The sequence below is a fragment of the Staurois parvus genome, unplaced genomic scaffold, assembly GCF_062004578.1.
Source record: "Staurois parvus isolate SC_StPar_1 unplaced genomic scaffold, SC_StPar_1.0 ptg001630l, whole genome shotgun sequence".
In the NCBI taxonomy this organism is placed as follows: domain Eukaryota; kingdom Metazoa; phylum Chordata; class Amphibia; order Anura; family Ranidae; genus Staurois; species Staurois parvus.
The window spans coordinates 69,081-90,936 of NW_028319426.1; the positions used below are offsets into that span (position 1 = coordinate 69,081).

At 45.5% G+C, this 21,856-nt stretch overlaps 1 protein-coding gene across 1 annotated transcript in view; it reads left to right on the top strand.

Moving 5' to 3' along the window:
* Nucleotides 1-498: 498 nt before the first annotated feature.
* The window catches only part of TBX22 (T-box transcription factor 22), a 35,979-nt gene continuing 14,621 nt past the window's right edge, over nt 499-21,856 (top strand). Inside the window, exons 1-2 of the mRNA XM_089663122.1 lie at nt 499-596; nt 759-890. Of these exons, the coding sequence (XP_089519248.1) occupies nt 505-596; nt 759-890 (224 nt within the window). The 5' untranslated portion in view covers nt 499-504. The remainder of the gene's footprint in view (nt 597-758; nt 891-21,856) is intronic.

A 21,856-nucleotide genomic window follows, 5' to 3' on the forward strand; every position in this document is an offset into this window, starting at 1 on the left:
ACAGATTGGGGGGTCTCTCCTCTGGATACACAGGTTGGGGGTCTCTCCTCTGGATACACAGGTAGGGGGTCTCTCCTCTGGATACACAGGTTGGGGTTCTCTCCTCTGGATACACAGGTTGAGGGTCTCTCCTCTGGATACACAGGTTGGGGGTCTCTCCTCTGGATACACAGGTTGGGGGTCTCTCCTCTGGATACACAGGTTGGGGGTCTCTCCTCTGGATACACAGGTTGGGGGTCTCTCCTCTGGATACACAGGTTGAGGGTCTCTCTTCTCCTCTGATTGGGGGTCTCTCTCCTCTCTTTGCAGTCTCTATACACAGGTTGGAGATCTCTCCTCTGAATACACAGGTTGGGGGTCTCTCTCCTCCCCTCCTCAGTGATTGGTGGGCGGAGGGTCCCCTGGGGCCCCTGCACTGGGCAGCTGTGAGGAGGAGAATTGGGACTCATTCCTCCTTCGGTCACCGATCTCAGCAGATCTGATCGGGGCCCCTGGAGGGGCAGGATGGCGCTGAGCACCCGGGCCCGATCTTTCTCTGTGGAGGCCCTGGTAGGGAAAAGGAAGCTGGAGGAACCAGGGGCCACAGTGGACAAGGAGCACCTAAGGGGCCCCGGGACTGAGGAAGAGCCGGGTTAGTGAGAGGAATACAATGGGAACCCCAACTATAGGACACCCCGGTCCTATTCCCTTCCCCCCCCGCTACATAATACGGGGACCGCTCACACTCTGTACCCCCGTTGTGTCCCCGCAGAAAAGAGATCCAAATCCGCGGCGCCCCTTTCCCCCGCCTGTGCGGAGCGCCCTCCGGTCCAGGCGGAGCTGCAGGGAGGAGATCTGTGGAGGAGATTCCATGATATCGGCACCGAGATGATCATCACCAAGGCGGGCAGGTAACCTCCACCCTCATATACTATGTGTCCTGTATTCCTCCACCCTCATATACTATGTGTCCTGTATTCCTCCACCCTCATATACTATGTGTCCTGTATTCCTCCTCCCTCATATACTATGTGTCCTGTATTCCTCCTCCCTCATATACTATGTGTCCTGTACTCCTCCACCCTCATATACTATGTGTCCTGTATTCCTCCTCCCTCATATACTATGTGTCCTGTACTCCTCCTCCCTCATATACTATGTGTCCTGTATTCCTCCTCCCTCATATACTATGTGTCCTGTACTCCTCCACCCTCATATACTATGTGTATGTCCTCCTCCTCCCTCATATACTATGTGTATGTCCTCCTCCTCCCTCATATACTATGTGTCATGTATGTCCTCCTCCCTCATATACTATGTGTCCTGTACTCCTCCTCCCTCATATACTATGTGTCCTGTATTCCTCCTCCCTCATATACTATGTGTCCTGTACTCCTCCTCCCTCATATACTATGTGTCCTGTACTCCTCCACCCTCATATACTATGTGTCCTGTATTCCTCCTCCCTCATATACTATGTGTATGTCCTCCTCCTCCCTCATATACTATGTGTATGTCCTCCTCCTCCCTCATATACTATGTGTCATGTATGTCCTCCTCCCTCATATACTATGTGTATGTCCTCCTACCTCATATACCATGTGTCATGTCCTCCTCCTCCCTCATATACTATGTGTATGTCCTCCTCCCTCATATACTATGTGTCATGTCCTCCTCCTCCCTCATATACTATGTGTATGTCCTCCTCCCTCATATACTATGTGTATGTACTCCTCCTCCCTCATATACTATGTGTCCTGTACTCCTCCTCCCTCATATACTATGTGTCCTGTACTTCTCCTCCCTCATATACTATGTGTCCTGTACTCCTCCTCCCTCATATACTATGTGTCCTGTATTCCTCCACCCTCATATACTATGTGTCCTGTATTCCTCCTCCCTCATATACTATGTGTCATGTATGTCAATGGGAACTACAGATCCTATATACCGTTTATTATGTATGCCATCTATTATATATATATATTCTGCAGTGAGCACCCCCTATATACTGCCTGTTATGTATAGTCTGTACAAAGTACCGTATATACCGACAATATATATCAGTCTTCACCGAGTAACTTATATACCATATAATATATATATTCTGTACCGAGCACCGTATCCGTGATACCGATTATTACATCCATAGTCTTCACCGAGCACCGTATATACAATATATTTCAATAAATAAAGAGAGGGCTCATTCCGCCCAATATACAGTATATAGTCTGTACAAAGTGCCGTATATACCGCCTGTTGTATACTGTATATATGATGTGCGATTCCAAAATGATTGCAACTAATCAGAATATATATAAAATACCTATACGGGGGGGTATAGGTATTTTATATATATTCTGATTAGTATATATACAGGGATGTGACGTATTACTGCACAGGTATATTGTATATATATACAGGGATGTATATACACCCGGGCTGTCATAGACCCCCCCCCCCTGTTTATACACCCGGGCTGTCATAGACCCCCCCCCCCTGTTTATACACCCGGGCTGTCATAGACCCCCCCCCTGTATATACACCCGGGCTGTCATAGACCCCCCCGCCATCCTGTATATACACCCGGGCTGTCATAGACCCCCCCCATCCTGTATATACACCCGGGCTGTCATAGACCCCCCCCCCCTGTTTATACACCCGGGCTGTCATAGACCCCCCCCCCCTGTATATACACCCGGGCTGTCATAGACCCCCCCGCCATCCTGTATATACACCCGGGCTGTCATAGACCCCCTCCCCCGTATATACACCCGGGCTGTCATAGACCCCCTCCCCCGTATATACACCCGGGCTGTCATAGACCCCTCCCCCGTATATACACCCGGGCTGTCATAGACACCCCCCCCTAATATAATTCTTTTTTGGGTTCACTTCTGGGCGGATTTTGGGTCTTTTTGGTGCAAAAATTTGATTTTCTGGGAACCTCGGCCGATAATATTCTCTGTACACCCGGAGATTTCCATCATATATATCTCATATCATCATCCGGGTATGCTGAGTATAGAATATTCCTGTACAGTATAGTGTTTGCTACATTGTATATACCGAGTATACAGAATATATATATATATACAGTCATATATTATGGTGTATACATCATCCTTATACAACCAAATATAATATCCCGATGTAATCAGTCTTCATATCCAGCCTTCTATAGATTGTAAATGTATATATATACTGTCCCCGAATATTGTATATACAATATACCTGTGCAGTAATACGTCACATCCCTGTATATATATATATATATACAATATACCTGTGCAGTAATACGTCACATCCCTGTATATATATATATATATACAATATACCTGTGCTGTAATACGTCACATCCCTATATATATATATATATACAATATACCTGTGCTGTAATACGTCACATCCCTATGTATATATATATATACAATATACCTGTACAGCAATACGTCACATCCCTATATATATATATATATATACAATATACCTGTGCAGTAATACGTCACATCCCTATATATATATATATATATACAATATACCTGTGCAGTAATACGTCACATCCCTATATATATATATATATATACAATATACCTGTGCAGTAATACGTCACATCCCTATATATATATATATATATACAATATACCTGTGCTGTAATACGTCACATCCCTATATATATATATATATACAATATACCTGTGCAGCAATACGTCACATCCCTGTATATATATATATATACAATATACCTGTGCAGTAATACGTCACATCCCTATATATATATATATATATATACAATATACCTGTGCTGTAATACGTCACATCCCTATATATATATATATACAATATACCTGTGCAGTAATACGTCACATCCCTATATATATATATATATATACAATATACCTGTGCTGTAATACGTCACATCCCTATATATATATATATATATACAATATACCTGTGCAGTAATACGTCACATCCCTATATATATATATATATACAATATACCTGTGCTGTAATACGTCACATCCCTATATATATATATATATATATATACAATATACCTGTGCAGTAATACGTCACATCCCTATATATATATATATATACAATATACCTGTGCTGTAATACGTCACATCCCTATATATATATATATATATATATACAATATACCTGTGCTGTAATACGTCACATCCCTATATATATATATATATACAATATACCTGTGCAGTAATACGTCACATCCCTATATATATATATATATACAATATACCTGTGCAGCAATACGTCACATCCCTGTATATATATACAGTGTCCCTTTGAATCCTCCTATATACTATCACACGGTATATGTTATATACAGGGATCCTTTATAGACATTCCTGTGTATACATTGTTCCCACAATTATAATGTATCTCATAGATTGTACAGGCCGTGTTTGTGCATCCAATCTCCCCATACACCGTGTATACATCGTCCCCGTAATGATATATTATATTGAACAGATATTTATATATAAACGTTTCCGGTACATTGTATTCTCAGCATTATTGTTAATATACATCGTCCCGCACATCGTCCCAGCGTCTATATCGTCCCCGCATCCCGCACATCGTCCCGCACACAGTCCCTGTACATTGAACACCCCTCATGGCTCCGGCTGGTAATTCGCCATTTGCTGTCCGGCGGAGAATCTCCGAATATTTCCGACAAACTTCTCTGACCTGCTGGAGAAACAAACTAAACAGACTACATCCCGCCCCGATCCCGACCTCACCCCACAGAGATATCATCCCAAGCCCGACATCAGGCCACACAGATAGATATCACCCCAATCATGACACCACCCCACTCAGATTTCACCCCAATCCTGACATCACCCCACACAGATATCACCCCAAACCTGGCATCGCCCCAATCCTGACATCACCCCAATCCTGACATCACCCCAATCCTGGCATCGCCCCACACAGACATCACCCCAATCCTGACATCACCCCAGTTATTCGGGCTGTGAAGTCTCCTGTCTGATATATAACAGTTCGGTTCTGGATGGTCCTTGGTATTCACAGACAGTCCATATTTCAGGTCCGGGGTCCCTCTCCTCCTATAGTACACAGCATGACAAGGAAATCCTGAAATATGAACTGTCCGAGGGAACAGAAATAAAACTAGAACTCCCTCACAGCTATACACAGAATGTCCGGATTGTGACGTCACACCTCTGACCATGCCATCATAGTGTGACATCCATAGAATCCGATTCACCGTCACAGCAGAACACAGATCACAGTATATAGCAGCCACTGTCTGTATATCACCGCGATGATGTCATATCATCCTATATCCGGGTCACCTGCTTGGTGTATTACAGTCCCGTGACGTCAGAGGCTCTGCAGGATCCTGAGGCCGAGTCTGGTGGATGCAGACATGTGACGTCACTAATATGTTAATCCCTGATCCGGGTTCAATCTGATTTGATAGAAATAAACAGGAGAATATATACATGATGAGTATATATATATATACAGTATATGACGGATGGAGAGCTGGTCAGGGATTGGCTACAAATCAGAGGAATATTTCCTGTAATGTCTGACATAAAAAGAGGCAACAAATAATCACATTAATAGCAAAAAACAATCCAAAAACTGTATAAAATATATCTACAAATATACAAAGTCCTAATAAATAATATCAGAGACCCAAATCCAACATCTGATGAGTAACAAAAAATGCTGAACCGTCCGGAGAAAATCCTTCAATGTTCCGCCCCGAGGAGAGTCATGGAAAACATACAAATAAATAATAATTACATAAATATATATATATATAGTTCTGTCCCGAGGAGAGTCATGGAAAAAATACAAACAAGCAAGAATAATTGATTAAATATATATAAATTAAAAAATGAAATTATATATATATAGCTAATAATGCTCAACCGTCCGGAGAAAATCCTTCAACGTCCTTTCCTAAGGAAAGTGTCATGTAAAAAAATAAAAAAATAAAAAAATATATATATTTTTTTATGCTCTATATATATATATATATGCTAATAATGTTCAACTGTCCTTTAACGTTCTCTCCTAAGGAAAGTGTCATGTAAAAAAATAAAAATAAATAATAATGATAATTAAATAAATAAATAAATATATATATATATATATATATATATATATATATATATATAACTATATATATATATGCTAATAATGCTCAACTGTCCAGAGAAAATTCTTCAATGTCTTTTCCTAAGGAAAGTGTCATGTAAAAAAAAAAAAAAAAAAAAAATATATATATATATAAAACAATTAAAAAATTAAATTACATATATATGCTAATAATGTTGAACTGTCCTTTAACGTTCATTCCTAAGGAAAGTGTCATGTAAAAAAATAAATAGTAATAATTATATATATATATATATATATATATATATATATATATATATATATATATATATAAATTAAAAAGTGAAATTATATATATATAGCTAATAATGCTCAACTGTCCAGAGAAAATTCTTCAATGTCCTTTCCTAAGGAAAGTGTCATGTAAAAAAATAAAAATAAACAAGAATAACTAATTAAATATATATATATATATATATATATATATATATATATATATATATATAAATTAAAAAATGAAATTATATATATGTAGCTAATAATGCTCAACTGTCCAGAGAAAATTCTTCAATGTCCTTTCCTAAAGAAAGTGTCATGTAAAAAAAAAATTATATATATATATATATATATATATATATATATATATAAAACAATTAAAAAATTAAATTACATATATATGCTAATAATGTTCAACTGTCCTTTAAAGTTCATTCCTAAAGAAAGTGTCATGTAAAAAAATAAATAGTAATAATTATATATATATATAAATTAAAAAGTGAAATTATATATATATAGCTAATAATGCTCCACCGTCCAGAGAAAATACTTCAACGTTCTTTCCTAAGGAAAGTGTCATGTAAAAAAATAAAAATAAACAAGAATAACTAATTAAATATATATATATAAATTAAAAAATGAAATTATATATATATGTAGCTAATAATGCTCAACTGTCCAGAGAAAATTCTTCAATGTCGTTTCCTAAAGAAAGGGTCATGTAAAAAAAAAAATTATATATATATATAAAACAATTAAAAAATTAAATTACATATATATGCTAATAATGTTCAGCTGTCCTTTAAAGTTCATTCCTAAGGAAAGCGTCATGTAAAATAAAAAAACAAATTAATAAAAATAATGCTCCCCTGTGGAGAAAATCCTAAACATGTTTGTGAAGGAAAGTGAAGTATAAATATTCTGCAATTGAAAACATCGAAATATTTCCTCTGCGGTTAGAATTGGGATCTAATGATATCCATCATAATTAAATATTTGTATTACTCGATAATTAATAATCAGTGAGCTGTATATAACGAATCTGTTTATAATAATTATTTTTCTTGTTATTTGCAGTTAAATATTGAATCTGCTGTTAGAATATAGGTGTCGGTTTATGAACCCGCGGTAAGTGATCGCTGCTCAGTTCTCCTGTGAATGCCGTTTATGAAGCATATGTAGATCAGTTCTCCAAACGAAGGGACAACGGTCTACAAACGCTGGAGAACGGTCTACAAACGCTGGAGAACGGTCTACAAACGCTGGAGAACGGTCTACAAACGCTGGAGAACGGTCTACAAACGCTGGAGAACGGTCTACAAACGCTGGAGAACGGTCTACAAACGCTGGAGAACGGTCTACAAACGCTGGACAACGGTCTACAAACGCTGGAGAATGGTCTACAAATGCTGGAGAACGGTCTACAAACGCTGGAGAACGGTCTACAAACGCTGGAGAACGGTCTACAAACGCTGGACAACGGATGATTTTACTATAATCTCGCAACATTACAGTAAAAGATCAGTTTACTAAACGGAGGTAAATTATCTCTGCTTAGTTTGCGGTTCCTCCGATTCTCCAGCTCTGGGCTCTGGAATCTGGAGGGAGGACACAGATCTCCAGTGAAGAGCTGAACTTGTTCTCCTGAGTGTCATAAACTGTAAATGACCAGAGAATAGCTGAGATCCTCTGAATCCTCTGAATCCTCTGAATCTCAGCTATTCTGTGTGTCATAAATGGACACCATAATGCTATCCGGCTTTAAAAAATTAAAATAAATATATCTAAATCTACAGCCAGAGTATACAGAGCTCTCTATGGTGTCCGTCTATGACGCAGAGAAGAGCTGCGACTCAGAGGATTCCGAGGATCTCAGCTACTCTCTGGTCATTCACAGTTTATGACACTCAGGAGATCAGCGGAGATCATGTTCAGCCCTTCACTGGAGATCTGTGTTCTCCCTCCAGATTCCAGAGCCCAGAGCTGGAGAATCAGAGGAACCGCAAACTAAGGAGAGATAATTTACCTCTGTTTAGTAAACTGATCTTTTACTGTAATCTCGTGAGCTTATAGTAAAATCAGCCGTTTTCCAGCGTTTGTAGACCGTTCTCCAGCATTTGTAGACCATTCTCCAGCGTTTGTAGACCGTTCTCCAGCATTTGTAGACCATTCTCCAGCGTTTGTAGACCGTTCTCCAGCGTTTGTAGACCATTCTCCAGCATTTGTAGACAGTTCTCCAGCGTTTGTAGACCATTCTCCAGCGTTTGTAGACCATTCTCCAGCGTTTGTAGACAGTTCTCCATCGTTTGTAGACAGTTCTCCAGCATTTGTAGACCGTTCTCCATCGTTTGTAGACCGTTCTCCAGCATTTGTAGACCATTCTCCAGCGTTTGTAGACCATTCTCCATCGTTTGTAGACAGTTCTCCAGCATTTGTAGACCATTCTCCATCGTTTGTAGACAGTTCTCCAGCGTTTGTAGACAGTTCTCCATCGTTTGTAGACAGTTCTCCAGCGTTTGTAGACAGTTCTCCATCGTTTGTAGACAGTTCTCCAGCATTTGTAGACCATTCTCCATCGTTTGTAGACAGTTCTCCAGCGTTTGTAGACAGTTCTCCATCGTTTGTAGACCGTTCTTCAGCATTTGTAGACAGTTCTCCATCGTTTGTAGACCGTTCTCCAGCATTTGTAGACCATTCTCCAGCGTTTGTAGACAGTTCTCCAGCATTTGTAGACCATTCTCCATCGTTTGTAGACAGTTCTCCAGCGTTTGTAGACAGTTCTCCATCGTTTGTAGACAGTTCTCCAGCATTTGTAGACCGTTCTCCAGCATTTGTAGACCGTTCTCCAGAGTTTGTAGACAGTTCTCCAGCGTTTGTAGACAGTCCTCCATCGTTTGTAGACAGTTCTCCAGCATTTGTAGACCGTTCTCCATCGTTTGTAGACCGTTCTCCAGCATTTGTAGACCGTTCTCCCTTCGTTCGGAGAACTGCTTCATAAACGGCATTCACAGGAGAACTGAGCAGCGATTTATTACCGCTGGTTCATAAACCGACACCTTAGTTTGCGGTTCCTCTGATTCTCCAGCTCTGGGCTCTGGAATCTGGAGGGAGAACACAGATCTCCGGTGAAGGGCTGAACATGATCTCCGCTGATCTCCTGAGTGTCATAAACTGTGAATGACCAGAAAGTAGCTGAGATCCTCGGAATCCTCTGAGTCACAGCTCTTCTCTGTGTCATAAATGGACACCTAAAGCAGCGATAATTTACCTCCGCTTAGTAAACTGATCTTTTAGACCGTTCTCTGGTGTTTGTAGACAGTTCTCTGGCGTTTGTAGACCGTTCTCCGGCGTTTGTAGACCGTTCTCCAGCGTTTGTAGACCATTCTCCATCGTTTGTAGACCATTCTCCATCGTTTGTAGACCGTTCTCTGGCGTTTGTAGACTGTTCTCCAGCGTTTGTAGACCGTTCTCCGGCGTTTGTAGACCGTTCTCCAGCGTTTGTAGACAGTTCTCCAGCCTTTGTAGACCGTTCTCCAGCGTTTGTAGACCGTTCTCCATCGTTTGTAGACCGTTCTTCGGCGTTTGTAGACCGTTCTCCAGCGTTTGTAGACAGTTCTCCAGCGTTTGTAGACCGTTCTCAATTATTTGTAGACCGTTCTCCAGCGTTTGTAGACAGTTGTCCGGCGTTTGTAGACCATTCTCCATCATTTGTAGACCGTTCTCCAGCGTTTGTAGACCGTTCTCCAGCATTTGTAGACCGTTCTCCAGCGTTTGTAGACCGTTCTTCAGCGTTTGTAGACCGTTCTCCAGCGTTTGTAGACCGTTCTCCAGCGTTTGTAGACCGTTCTCCATCGTTTGTAGCCCATTTTTCAGCGTTTGTAGACCGTTCTCCAGCGTTTGTAGACCGTTCTCCAGCGTTTGTAGACCGTTCTCCAGCGTTTGTAGACCGTTCTCCAGCGTTTGTAGACCGTTCTCCATCGTTTGTAGCCCATTTTTCAGCGTTTGTAGACCGTTCTCCAGCGTTTGTAGACCGTTCTCCAGCGTTTGTAGACCGTTCTCCATCGTTTGTAGCCCATTTTTCAGCGTTTGTAGACCGTTCTCCCTTCATAAACGGCATTCACAGGAGAACTGAGCAGTGATCACTTACCGCTGGCTCATAAACGGACACCTAAACGTATATCTCTCTTTCTATCTTTCTATTGATTTTGATATAAATATTTGTGTGTCTACAGAAAATCTTAACACTGCAAAATAAAGTGTAATGTAAATATTCCAAAACGGGAAAAATAGGATTTTTTCCTCTACTGTTAGAAAATAATATATAATAAGATATCCGGAATAAACAAATCTGTTCCATTCTTTGTATTCTCCCGATATACAGCTTCCTGTGATGGAGATCTACTGAAATATTTGTATTACTTTGCTTGATGATTGTAATAATCAGTGAAATCTAACATCTATTTGTACTAATTATTACTATTTGCAGTTAAGAAATATTTCCTCTTCTGTTAGAACATAAATTATATATATATATATTTGAAGCATTTTTTTTTATGGGGGGGGGGGGGGGGGTTGGTGCTGCTATCTTTTGCAATCTGTCGTTCGTTTTCAATTTTTGCGGCTTTTATTTCCTTTTTGCATATTCTGTTATATTCTTTGTATACTCAGTGTATATAGCGTTCTATGAATGTCTATCTATTGATAAAATATTTCTATTATTGTGAATGATAAATGTAATAATCAGCGAAACTCTAACAGATCTATTTGTGCTAATTATTGTTATTATTGTTATTTGCAGTTAAATAAATATTGTCTCTATTGTTAGGATATAATGCTATCCGGCATTACAAATAAATAATAATAATAATCAAAAATATTAATAAAGAAAAGATATATCTATAAATATTCACACACATACATACACATATATATACACACACATACATACACATATATATACACACACATACATACACATATATATACACACACACTATATATATATATATACCTCTAATTGCATATAATTACTTTGCAAGACAATTGTAATAATTATAGGAAGCTGTGTAAGAAATCTAATTGTACTAATTATTATTATTATTTGCAGTTAAATAAATATTGTCTCTACTGTTAGAATATAATGCTATGCAGCATAATAAATAAAATATAATAATAATAATAATAATAAAAAATAAATAAATAAATAAATTAATAATAATATTAATAAATAAATAAATATATATATATATACACACACTAAATATATATATACCTCTGTCTAAATGCATATAATTAGATAATTGTAATTATTATAGAAAGCTGTGGAACAAATCTATTTATGGTAATTATTGTTATTTGCAGTTAAATAAATATTGTCTGTACTGTTATATATATATAATGTATAATGAATATAATGCTATCCAGCATTACAAAAAAATAAAACATATATATATATATATATACACCTACAGTATATCCACACACACTATATATATATATATACACCTACAGTATATCCACACACACTATATATATATATATACCTCTCTCTAAATGCATATAATTACTTTGCAAGATAATTGTACTAATTATTATTATTGTTATTTGCAGTTAAATAAATATTGCCTCTACTGTTAGGATATAATGCTATCCGGCATTACAAATAAATAATAATAATTAAAATATAATAATAAAGAAAAAAATATATATATACACACATACAAAAAAAAAATAAAAAAAAATATATATATATATATACACCTACAGTATATCTACACACTATATATATATATATATATATACACCTACAGTATATCTACACACTATATATATATATATATATACACCTACAGTATATCTACACACTATATATATATATATATATATACACCTACAGTATATCTACACACTATATATATATATATATATACACCTACAGTATATCCACACACACTATATATATATATATATACACCTACAGTATATCCACACACTATATATATATATATATACACCTACAGTATATCCACACACTATATATATATATATACACCTACAGTATATCCACACACACTATATATATATATATACACCTACAGTATATCCACACACTATATATATATATATACACCTACAGTATATCCACACACTATATATATATATATATACACCTACAGTATATCCACACACACTATATATATATATATCTCTGCAAGACAATTGTAATAATTATAGGACGCTGTGCCAGAAATCTCCTCGTACTAATTATTATTATTATTATTATTTGGAGTTATTGATCAGAAAACATCGATATTAGTTATTGATCACATGTAGCACGGCAGGACACTATGATGACATCAGACACGTCACCCGGCTGATCATTGAAGGTCCAACAATAACAATTTGCAGGGAGGATGCAGCAATGACACCTTTATGTCTCCTCCGATGGATCCGCCGTCCCCTCCTCCACCACACCTTATTATTATCTCTTCTCTCTATATATATATATATACATCTTTCATATCTAATCCCCCCATCTGTACAGAGGACGATGTGGAGCCCCCCGATGTATATTGGTGTCTCCGGTTGTATTACCTCTTATTGTCCCTCCACTCTGCAATCAGTAATATATATATATACACAGACTGGTGATGTCATCCTGTATTTGTCACCCTCCCCTCCCCCACATTGTATACTCGGTATATACATCCAGGCAGGGTGTCAGCTGTATCTCATACAAGGACATTCCACAAATATTGTACTTACAAGGATTAGTGTGCAGAGTTGTGTGTGGGGGACGATCGCTCTGTGTGGGAGACGATCACTCTGTGTGGGGGACGATCGCGCTGTGTGGGGGACGATCGCTCGGTGTGGGGGACGATCGCGCTGTGTGGGGGACGATCGCTCGGTGTGGGGGACGATCGCTCTGTGTGGGGGACGATCGCGCTGTGTGGGGGACGATCGCTCGGTGTGGGGGACGACCGCGCGGTGTGGGGGACGATCGCTCTGTGTGGGAGACGATCGCGCTGTGTGGGAGACGATCGCTCTGTGTGGGAGACGATCGCTCTGTGTGGGAGACGATCGCGCTGTGTGGGAGACGATCTCGCTGTGTGGGGGACGATCGCTCTGTGTGGGAGACGATCTCGCTGTGTGGGGGACGATCGCTCTGTGTGGGAGACGATCGCGCTGTGTGGGAGACGATCGCGCGGTGTGGGAGACGATCGCGCGGTGTGGGAGACGATCGCGCTGTGTGGGAGACGATCTCGCTGTGTGGGGGACGATCGCTCTGTGTGGGAGACGATCGCGCTGTGTGGGAGACGATCGCGCGGTGTGGGAGACGATCGCGCTGTGTGGGAGACGATCTCGCTGTGTGGGGGACGATCGCTCTGTGTGGGAGACGATCGCTCTGTGTGGGAGACGATCTCGCTGTGTGGGGGACGATCGCTCTGTGTGGGAGACGATCGCGCTGTGTGGGAGACGATCTCGCTGTGTGGGGGACGATCGCTCTGTGTGGGAGACGATCGCGCTGTGTGGGAGACGATCGCTCTGTGTGGGAGACGATCGCGCTGTGTGGGAGACGATCGCTCTGTGTGGGGGACGATCGCTCTGTGTGGGAGACGATCGCTCTGTGTGGGAGACGATCGCGCGGTGTGGGAGACGATCGCGCGGTGTGGGAGACGATCGCGCGGTGTGGGAGACGATAGCTCTGTGTGGGGGACGATCGCTCTGTGTGGGAGACGATCACGCGGTGTGGGAGACGATCGCTCTGTGTGGGAGACGATCGCGCTGTGTGGGGGACGATCGCGCGGTGTGGGAGACGATCGCTCTGTGTGGGGGACGATCGCTCTGTGTGGGAGACGATCGCGCGGTGTGGGAGACGATCGCTCTGTGTTGGAGACGATCGCGCGGTGTGGGAGACGATCGCTCTGTGTGGGAGACGATAGCTCTGTGTGGGGGACGATCGCTCGGTGTGGGAGACGATCGCTCTGTGTGGGAGACGATAGCTCTGTGTGGGGGACGATCGCGCTGTGTGGGGGACGATTGCGCGGTGTGGGAGACGATCGCTCTGTGTGGGGGACGATCGCTCGGTGTGGGAGACGATCGCGCTGTGTGGGAGACGATCGCTCTGTGTGGGGGACGATCGCTCTGTGTGGGAGACGATCGCTCTGTGTGGGAGACGATCGCGCGGTGTGGGAGACGATCGCGCGGTGTGGGAGACGATAGCTCTGTGTGGGGGACGATCGCTCTGTGTGGGAGACGATCACGCGGTGTGGGAGACGATCGCTCTGTGTGGGAGACGATCGCGCTGTGTGGGGGACGATCGCGCGGTGTGGGGGACGATCGCGCGGTGTGGGAGACGATCGCTCTGTGTGGGGGACGATCGCTCTGTGTGGGAGACGATCGCGCGGTGTGGGAGACGATCGCTCTGTGTGGGAGACGATAGCTCTGTGTGGGGGACGATCGCTCGGTGTGGGAGACGATCGCTCTGTGTGGGAGACGATAGCTCTGTGTGGGGGACGATCGCGCTGTGTGGGGGACGATTGCGCGGTGTGGGAGACGATCGCTCTGTGTGGGGGACGATCGCTCGGTGTGGGGGACGATCGCGCGGTGTGGGGGACGATCGCGCGGTGTGGGGGACGATCGCGCGGTGTGGGGGACGATCGCGCGGTGTGGGGGACGATCGCTCTGTGTGGGGGACGATCGCTCTGTGTGGGGGACGATCGCGCGGTGTGGGAGACGATCGCGCTGTGTGGGCGACGATCGCTCTGTGTGGGTGACGATCGCGCGGTGTGGGAGACGATCGCGCGGTGTGGGTGACGATCGCGCGGTGTGGGAGACGATCGCGCGGTGTGGGAGACGATCGCTCTGTGTGGGAGACGATCGCGCTGTGTGGGAGACGATCGCGCGGTGTGGGAGACGATCGCGCGGTGTGGGTGAGGATCGCTCGGTGTGGGAGACGATCGCGCGGTGTGGGGGACGATCGCGCGGTGTGGGGGACGATCGCGCGGTGTGGGAGACGATCGCGCGGTGTGGGAGACGATCACTCTGTGTGGGGGACGATCGCTCTGTGTGGGGGACGATCGCGCTGTGTGGGATACGATCGCTCTGTGTGGGAGACGATCGCTCTGTGTGGGAGACGATCGCTCGGTGTGGGGGACGATCGCGCTGTGTGGGAGACGATCGCTCGGTGTGGGAGACGATCGCGCTGTGTGGGGGACGATCGCTCTGTGTGGGAGACGATCGCGCTGTGTGGGAGACGATCGCTCTGTGTGGGAGACGATCGCGCTGTGTGGGGGACGATCGCTCTGTGTGGGAGACGATCGCTCTGTGTGGGGGACGATCGCTCTGTGTGGGAGACGATCGCTCTGTGTGGGAGACGATTGCGCGGTGTGGGAGACGATCGCTCTGTGTGGGGGACGATCGCTCTGTGTGGGGGACGATCGCTCTGTGTGGGGGACGATCGCGCGGTGTGGGAGACGATCGCGCTGTGTGGGCGACGATCGCTCTGTGTGGGCGACGATCGCGCGGTGTGGGTGACGATCGCGCGATGTGGGTGACGATCGCGCGGTGTGGGTGACGATCGCGCGGTGTGGGAGACGATCGCTCTGTGTGGGAGACGATCGCTCTGTGTGGGAGACGAACGCGCTGTGTGGGAGACGATCGCGCGGTGTGGGTGAGGATCGCTCGGTGTGGGAGACGATCGCGCGGTGTGGGGGACGATCGCGCGGTGTGGGGGACGATCACGCGGTGTGGGAGACGATCGCTCTGTGTGGGAGACGATCGCGCGGTGTGGGAGACAATCGCGCTGTGTGGGGGACGATCGCTCTGTGTGGGGGACGATCGCTCTGTGTGGGAGACGATCGCTCTGTGTGGGAGACGATCGCTCTGTGTGGGGGACGATCGCGCGGTGTGGGAGACGATCGCGCTGTGTGGGGGACGATCGCTCTGTGTGGGGGACGATCGCTCTGTGTGGGGGACGATCGCGCGGTGTGGGAGACGATCGCGCTGTGTGGGGGACGATCGCTCTGTGTGGGGGACGATCGCGCGGTGTGGGAGACGATCGCGCGCTGTGTGGGAGACGATCGCGCTGTGTGGGAGACGATCGCGCTGTGTGGGAGACGATCGCTCTGTGTGGGAGACGATCGCGCTGTGTGGGAGACGATCGCGCGGTGTGGGAGACGATCGCGCTGTGTGGGCGACGATCGCTCTGTGTGGGGGACGATCGCGCGGTGTGGGAGACGATCGCGCGGTGTGGGTGAGGATCGCGCGGTGTGGGAGACGATCGCTCTGTGTGGGTGAGGATCGCGCGGTGTGGGAGACGATCGCGCGGTGTGGGAGACGATCGCGCGGTGTGGGAGACGATCGCGCGGTGTGGGTGACGATCGCGCGGTGTGGGAGACGATCGCGCGGTGTGGGAGACGATCGCGCGGTGTGGGAGACGATCGCGCGGTGTGGGTGACGATCGCGCGGTGTGGGAGACGATCGCGCGGTGTGGGAGACGATCTCGCGGTGTGGGAGATGATCGCTCTGTGTGGGAGATGATCGCTCTGTGTGGGAGACGATCGCTCTGTGTGGGAGACGATCGCTCTGTGTGGGAGACGATCGCTCTGTGTGGGAGATGATCGCGCGGTGTGGGAGATGATCGCTCTGTGTGGGAGATGATCGCTCTGTGAGGGAGATGATCGCGCGGTGTGGGAGACGATCGCGGGGTGTGGGAGACGATCGCGGGGTGTGGGGGACGATCGCTCTGTGTGGGAGACGATCTCGCGGTGTGGGAGACGATCTCGCGGTGTGGGAGACGATCGCTCTGTGTGGGAGATGATCGCTCTGTGTGGGAGACGATCGCTCTGTGTGGGAGATGATCGCTCTGTGTGGGAGATGATCGCGCGGTGTGGGAGATGATCGCTCTGTGTGGGAGATGATCGCTCTGTGTGGGAGATGATCGCTCTGTGTGGGAGATGATCGCTCTGTGTGGGAGATGATCGCGCGGTGTGGGAGATGATCGCTCTGTGTGGGAGATGATCGCTCTGTGTGGGAGATGATCGCTCTGTGTGGGAGATGATCGCTCTGTGTGGGAGATGATCGCTCTGTGTGGGAGATGATCGCGCGGTGTGGGAGATGATCGCTCTGTGTGGGAGATGATCGCTCTGTGTGGGAGACGATTGCTCTGTGTGGGAGATGATCGCTCTGTGTGGGAGATGATCGCTCTGTGTGGGAGACGATCGCTCTGTGTGGGAGATGATCGCTCTGTGTGGGAGACGATCGCTCTGTGTGGGAGATGATCGCTCTGTGTGGGAGACGATCGCTCTGTGTGGGAGATGATCTTCAATTTAAATAGGGACATGTGCGTTCCAGTGCGTTTTATTGCATTCCGCTGTGTTTTTTGTGCGTTTTGGTGCCTTCCAGTACAGTTCTGTGCAGGAAAAATGCCGCCTGTTCTTTTTTTTTTCCTGCATCCGGAACTGCGAGCGCTGATGTGAACGATGACAACCAGACCCCGACTTTCTGTGCGTTTTTGTGCATTGCAGTGTGTTTTTGATGCGTTTTTGTGCGTTGCAGTGTGTTTTTGATGCGTTTTTGTGCGTTGCAGTGTTTTGATGCGTTTTTGTGCATTGCAGTGTTTTGATGCGTTTTTGTGCGTTGCAGTGTTTTCATGCGTTTTTGTGCGTTGCAGTGTGTTTTTGATGCGTTTTTGTGCGTTGCAGTGTTTTGATGCGTTTTTGTGCGTTGCAGTGTTTTGATGCGTTTTTGTGCGTTGCAGTGTGTTTTTGATGAGTTTTGATGTCTTCCAGTACAGTTCAGTGCAGGAAAAACGCAGCCTGTTCTACTTTTTTTTCCTGCAACCGGAACGCACCAGAACTTCGAGCGCTGATGTGAATGATGACACCGACAACCCTATCACCTACTTCCGGTGCGTTTTTGATGCGTTCCGGTTTGTTTTTTCCTCCCTCTTTTTTTCTTCAATCCTTAGGGAAATGTGCATTCCAGTGTGTTTTTGATGCGTTTTTGTGCGTTGCAGTGCGTTTTTGATGAGTTTTTATGTCTTCCAGTGCAGTTCTGTGCAGGCAAAACGCAGCCTGTTCTACTTTTTGTTTTTCCTGCAACCGGAACGCACCGGAACTGCGAGCGCTGATGTGAATGATGACACCGACAACCCTATCACCTACTTCCGGTGCGTTTTTGATGCGTTCCGGTTAATTTTTTCCTCTTTTTCTTCAACTTAAACAGAGACATGTGCGTTTTTGGTGCATTTTTGCGCGTTCCAGTGCGTTTATGATGCGTTTTGGTGCCTTCCAGCGCAGTTCTGTGCAGGAAAAAACGCAGCCTGTTCTACTTTTTTTTTTCCTGAATCCGGAACACAAGCGCTGATGTGAGCGATGACACCGACAACCAGATCACCGACTTTCTGTGCGTTTTGGATGTAGAAAAAAAGCAACTGAACCGCATGGAGTGTGATCGGCCCTTCGTCTAGGTTCACACCGATGCGTTTTCCGTTGCGTTTTGCAGAAACGCACAGCAGTCCATTGAACATGATTTCCTATGGGACAGATTCACATCTTCACCTTTTCCCCCGCTGCGTTTTTTTTTTTGGAAAGGGGCGGGGACTTTTTTAATCCCTCCAGAGGATTCCCCCCCCACCAGAGGATCCCCCCCCACCAGAGGATTCCCCCCCCACCAAAGGATTCCCCCCCCCCCGTCTTGACCGGGCCATTTTTTGCGATACGGCGCTGCGTTATTTTAACTGACAATTGCGCGAAGGGTTCAGGGACTTTTTAAAATACAAAATGTTGCATTCTTGGTTCTATAGACTTCAATGGAGACGCTGCAGGAATGCATGGAGTGCGTTTTTGATGTGTTTTTGACACATTTTTGAGTGTTTTCTGCATTTTTTCTTGCGTTCTTGTTGTTTTTTTACCCCCCCCCCACCCCCCAGTCACATCAGGCCGACTGTGAAATCGTGCGACTTACAGTGAAGATTTGTTTGCAACTTGTGAAGATTTCCTAACGATTTCTTGCATTTTCCCTTGCGTTGTGCGATTTCTACCGTAGTCTATGTCTTCAGAAATCGCACACAAATTGTGAAATCGCAGCGGTGGGAACGGTGATCAAACGCGCAATTTCTGGTGTGAACGGACCCTGAGCCCGGGATCACAGTGATGCGCTGCGGCTTCTGTGCGAATTCCGCACCGCATCAGAATCGCACCCCGTCCCTGCGAACCGCTGCGGGTGTGCATGTTAAGTTACCAACGCCCCGAAATCGGTCCTCAAAGCGCGGTGCGACGTGCAGAATCGGATGCCATAGGTGTGAATTCCCGTGCGATCCGATTCTAGTGTGGACCCAAAAAAGGGTCCTGCGTGTTTTTGGTGCGGTGCGATTAGAGCCAAAATGTACGTCTCCGATCGCACCGCGCCCAATCACGTGATCGCAGGGAATGCGGTGCAGTTCCTGTGCGAATCACATGCGATGTACCCAGGGGCGGACTGACCATTGGAGCACTCGGGCACTGCCCAAGGGCCCGGGGTCAGTAGGGGGCCCCATGAAATGCCCCTGGTACCTTTTATAGGGTTTTTTGGGTGTGTTTTGAGTGTGGGCGAGGACACAGGGGCCCCATGATCCCTTTTTGCCCAGGGGCCCCATAAGTTGTCAGTCCGCCCCTGGATATACCGCACCGCATGAAGGTGTCAACGCCTGACCAAGATGTCCATGTCTGATGAAGGTGTCCATGTCTGATGAAGGTGTCCATGTCTGATGAAGATGTCTACGCCTGATGAAGGTGTCCATGTCTGATGAAGGTGTCTACGCCTGATGAAGGTGTCCATGTCTGATGAAGGTGTCTACGCCTGATGAAGGTGTCCATGTCTGATGAAGGTGTCAAGCCTGATGAAGGTGTCAAGCCTGATGAAGGTGTCTAACCTGTTGAAGGTGCCCATGTCTGATGAAGGTGTCAAGCCTGATGAAGGTGTCAAGCCTGATGAAGGTGTCTAACCTGTTGAAGGTGCCCATGCCTGATGAAGGTGTCAAGCCTGATGAAGGTGTCCATGTCTGATGAAGGTATCCAAGTCTGATGAAGGTTGTAGGGATATTGTATTGTCCATGTTTTATGAAGGTGTCCATGTCTGATGAAGGTGTTCATGTATGACCAAAGTGTCCATGTCTGATGAAGACGTCCATTCCTGATGAAGGTGCCCATGACTGATGAAGGGGTACAAGCCCGAAAAGGTGTCCATGCATGAAGAAAGTGTCCATGTCTGATGACAGTGTCCATGCCTGTTGAGGGGGTCTACGCCTAATGAAGCTGTCTATGTCTGATAAAGGGGTCTAAGCCTGAAGAAGGTATCCATACCTGACGAAAGTGTCTATGTCTGATGAAGGTGTCCAAGTCTGATGAAGGTGTCCATGCCTGGTGAGGGGGTCCACGCCTGATGGTGTCCATTTTTGATGAAGGTGTTCATGTCTGACAAAACTGTCCATGTCTGATGAAGGGGTCCATCTCTGATTAAGGTGTTCATTCCTGATCAGGGTGTCCATGTCTGATCAAGGTGTCTGTGTTTGATGAAGGTGTCCATTCCTGATGAAGATGTCCATTCCTTATGAAGGTGTCCATGTCTGATGAAGGTGTCCATTCCTGATGAAGATGTCCATGTTTGATGAAGGTGTCCATTCCTGATGAAGATGTCCATGTTTGATGAAGGTGTCCATTCCTGATGAAGGTGTCCATTCCTTATGAAGGTGTCCATTCCTGATGAAGGTGTCCATTCCTGATCAAGCTGTCCATTCATGATCAAGCTGTCCATGTCTGGTCAAGGTGTTTGTGTCTGATGAAGGTGTCCATTACTGATGAAGAGGTCCAAGCTTGAAGAAGGTGTCCATGCCTGAAGAAGGTGTCCATGACTGATAAAGGGGTCCAAGCAGGAGCAGACTGACAACACATGGGGCCCCCAGGCAATAGGGGATCATGGGGCCCCTGTGTCCTCACCCACACTCAAACCACACCCAAAAAAAGCCTATGAAAGGTACCAGGGGCATCTCATGGGGCCCCCTACTGACCCTGGGCCCTCGGGCAGTTGTTGACCCTTCCCTCGGGAAGGTATTCATGTCTGAGAAAAGTGTCCATGTCTGATGAAGGTGTCCATGTCTGATGAAGGTGTCCATGTCTGATGAAGGTGTCCATGTTTGATGAGGGGTCCAAGCCTAAAGAAGGTGTCCATGTCTGATGAAGGTGTCCAAGTCTGGTGAAGGTGTCCATGTTTGATGAGGGGTCCAAGCCTAAAGAAGGTGTCCATGTCTGATGAAGGTGTCCATGTCTGATGAAGGTGTCCAAGTCTGATGAAGGTGTCCAAGTCTGATGAAGGTGTCCAAGTCTGATGAAGGTGTCCATGTCTGATGAAGGTGTCCATGTCTGGTGAAGAGGTCCTGCACACCCTCAATACACAGCACTTGAAGTCATCACTTTTTTATGAGGTGTTCATTTAT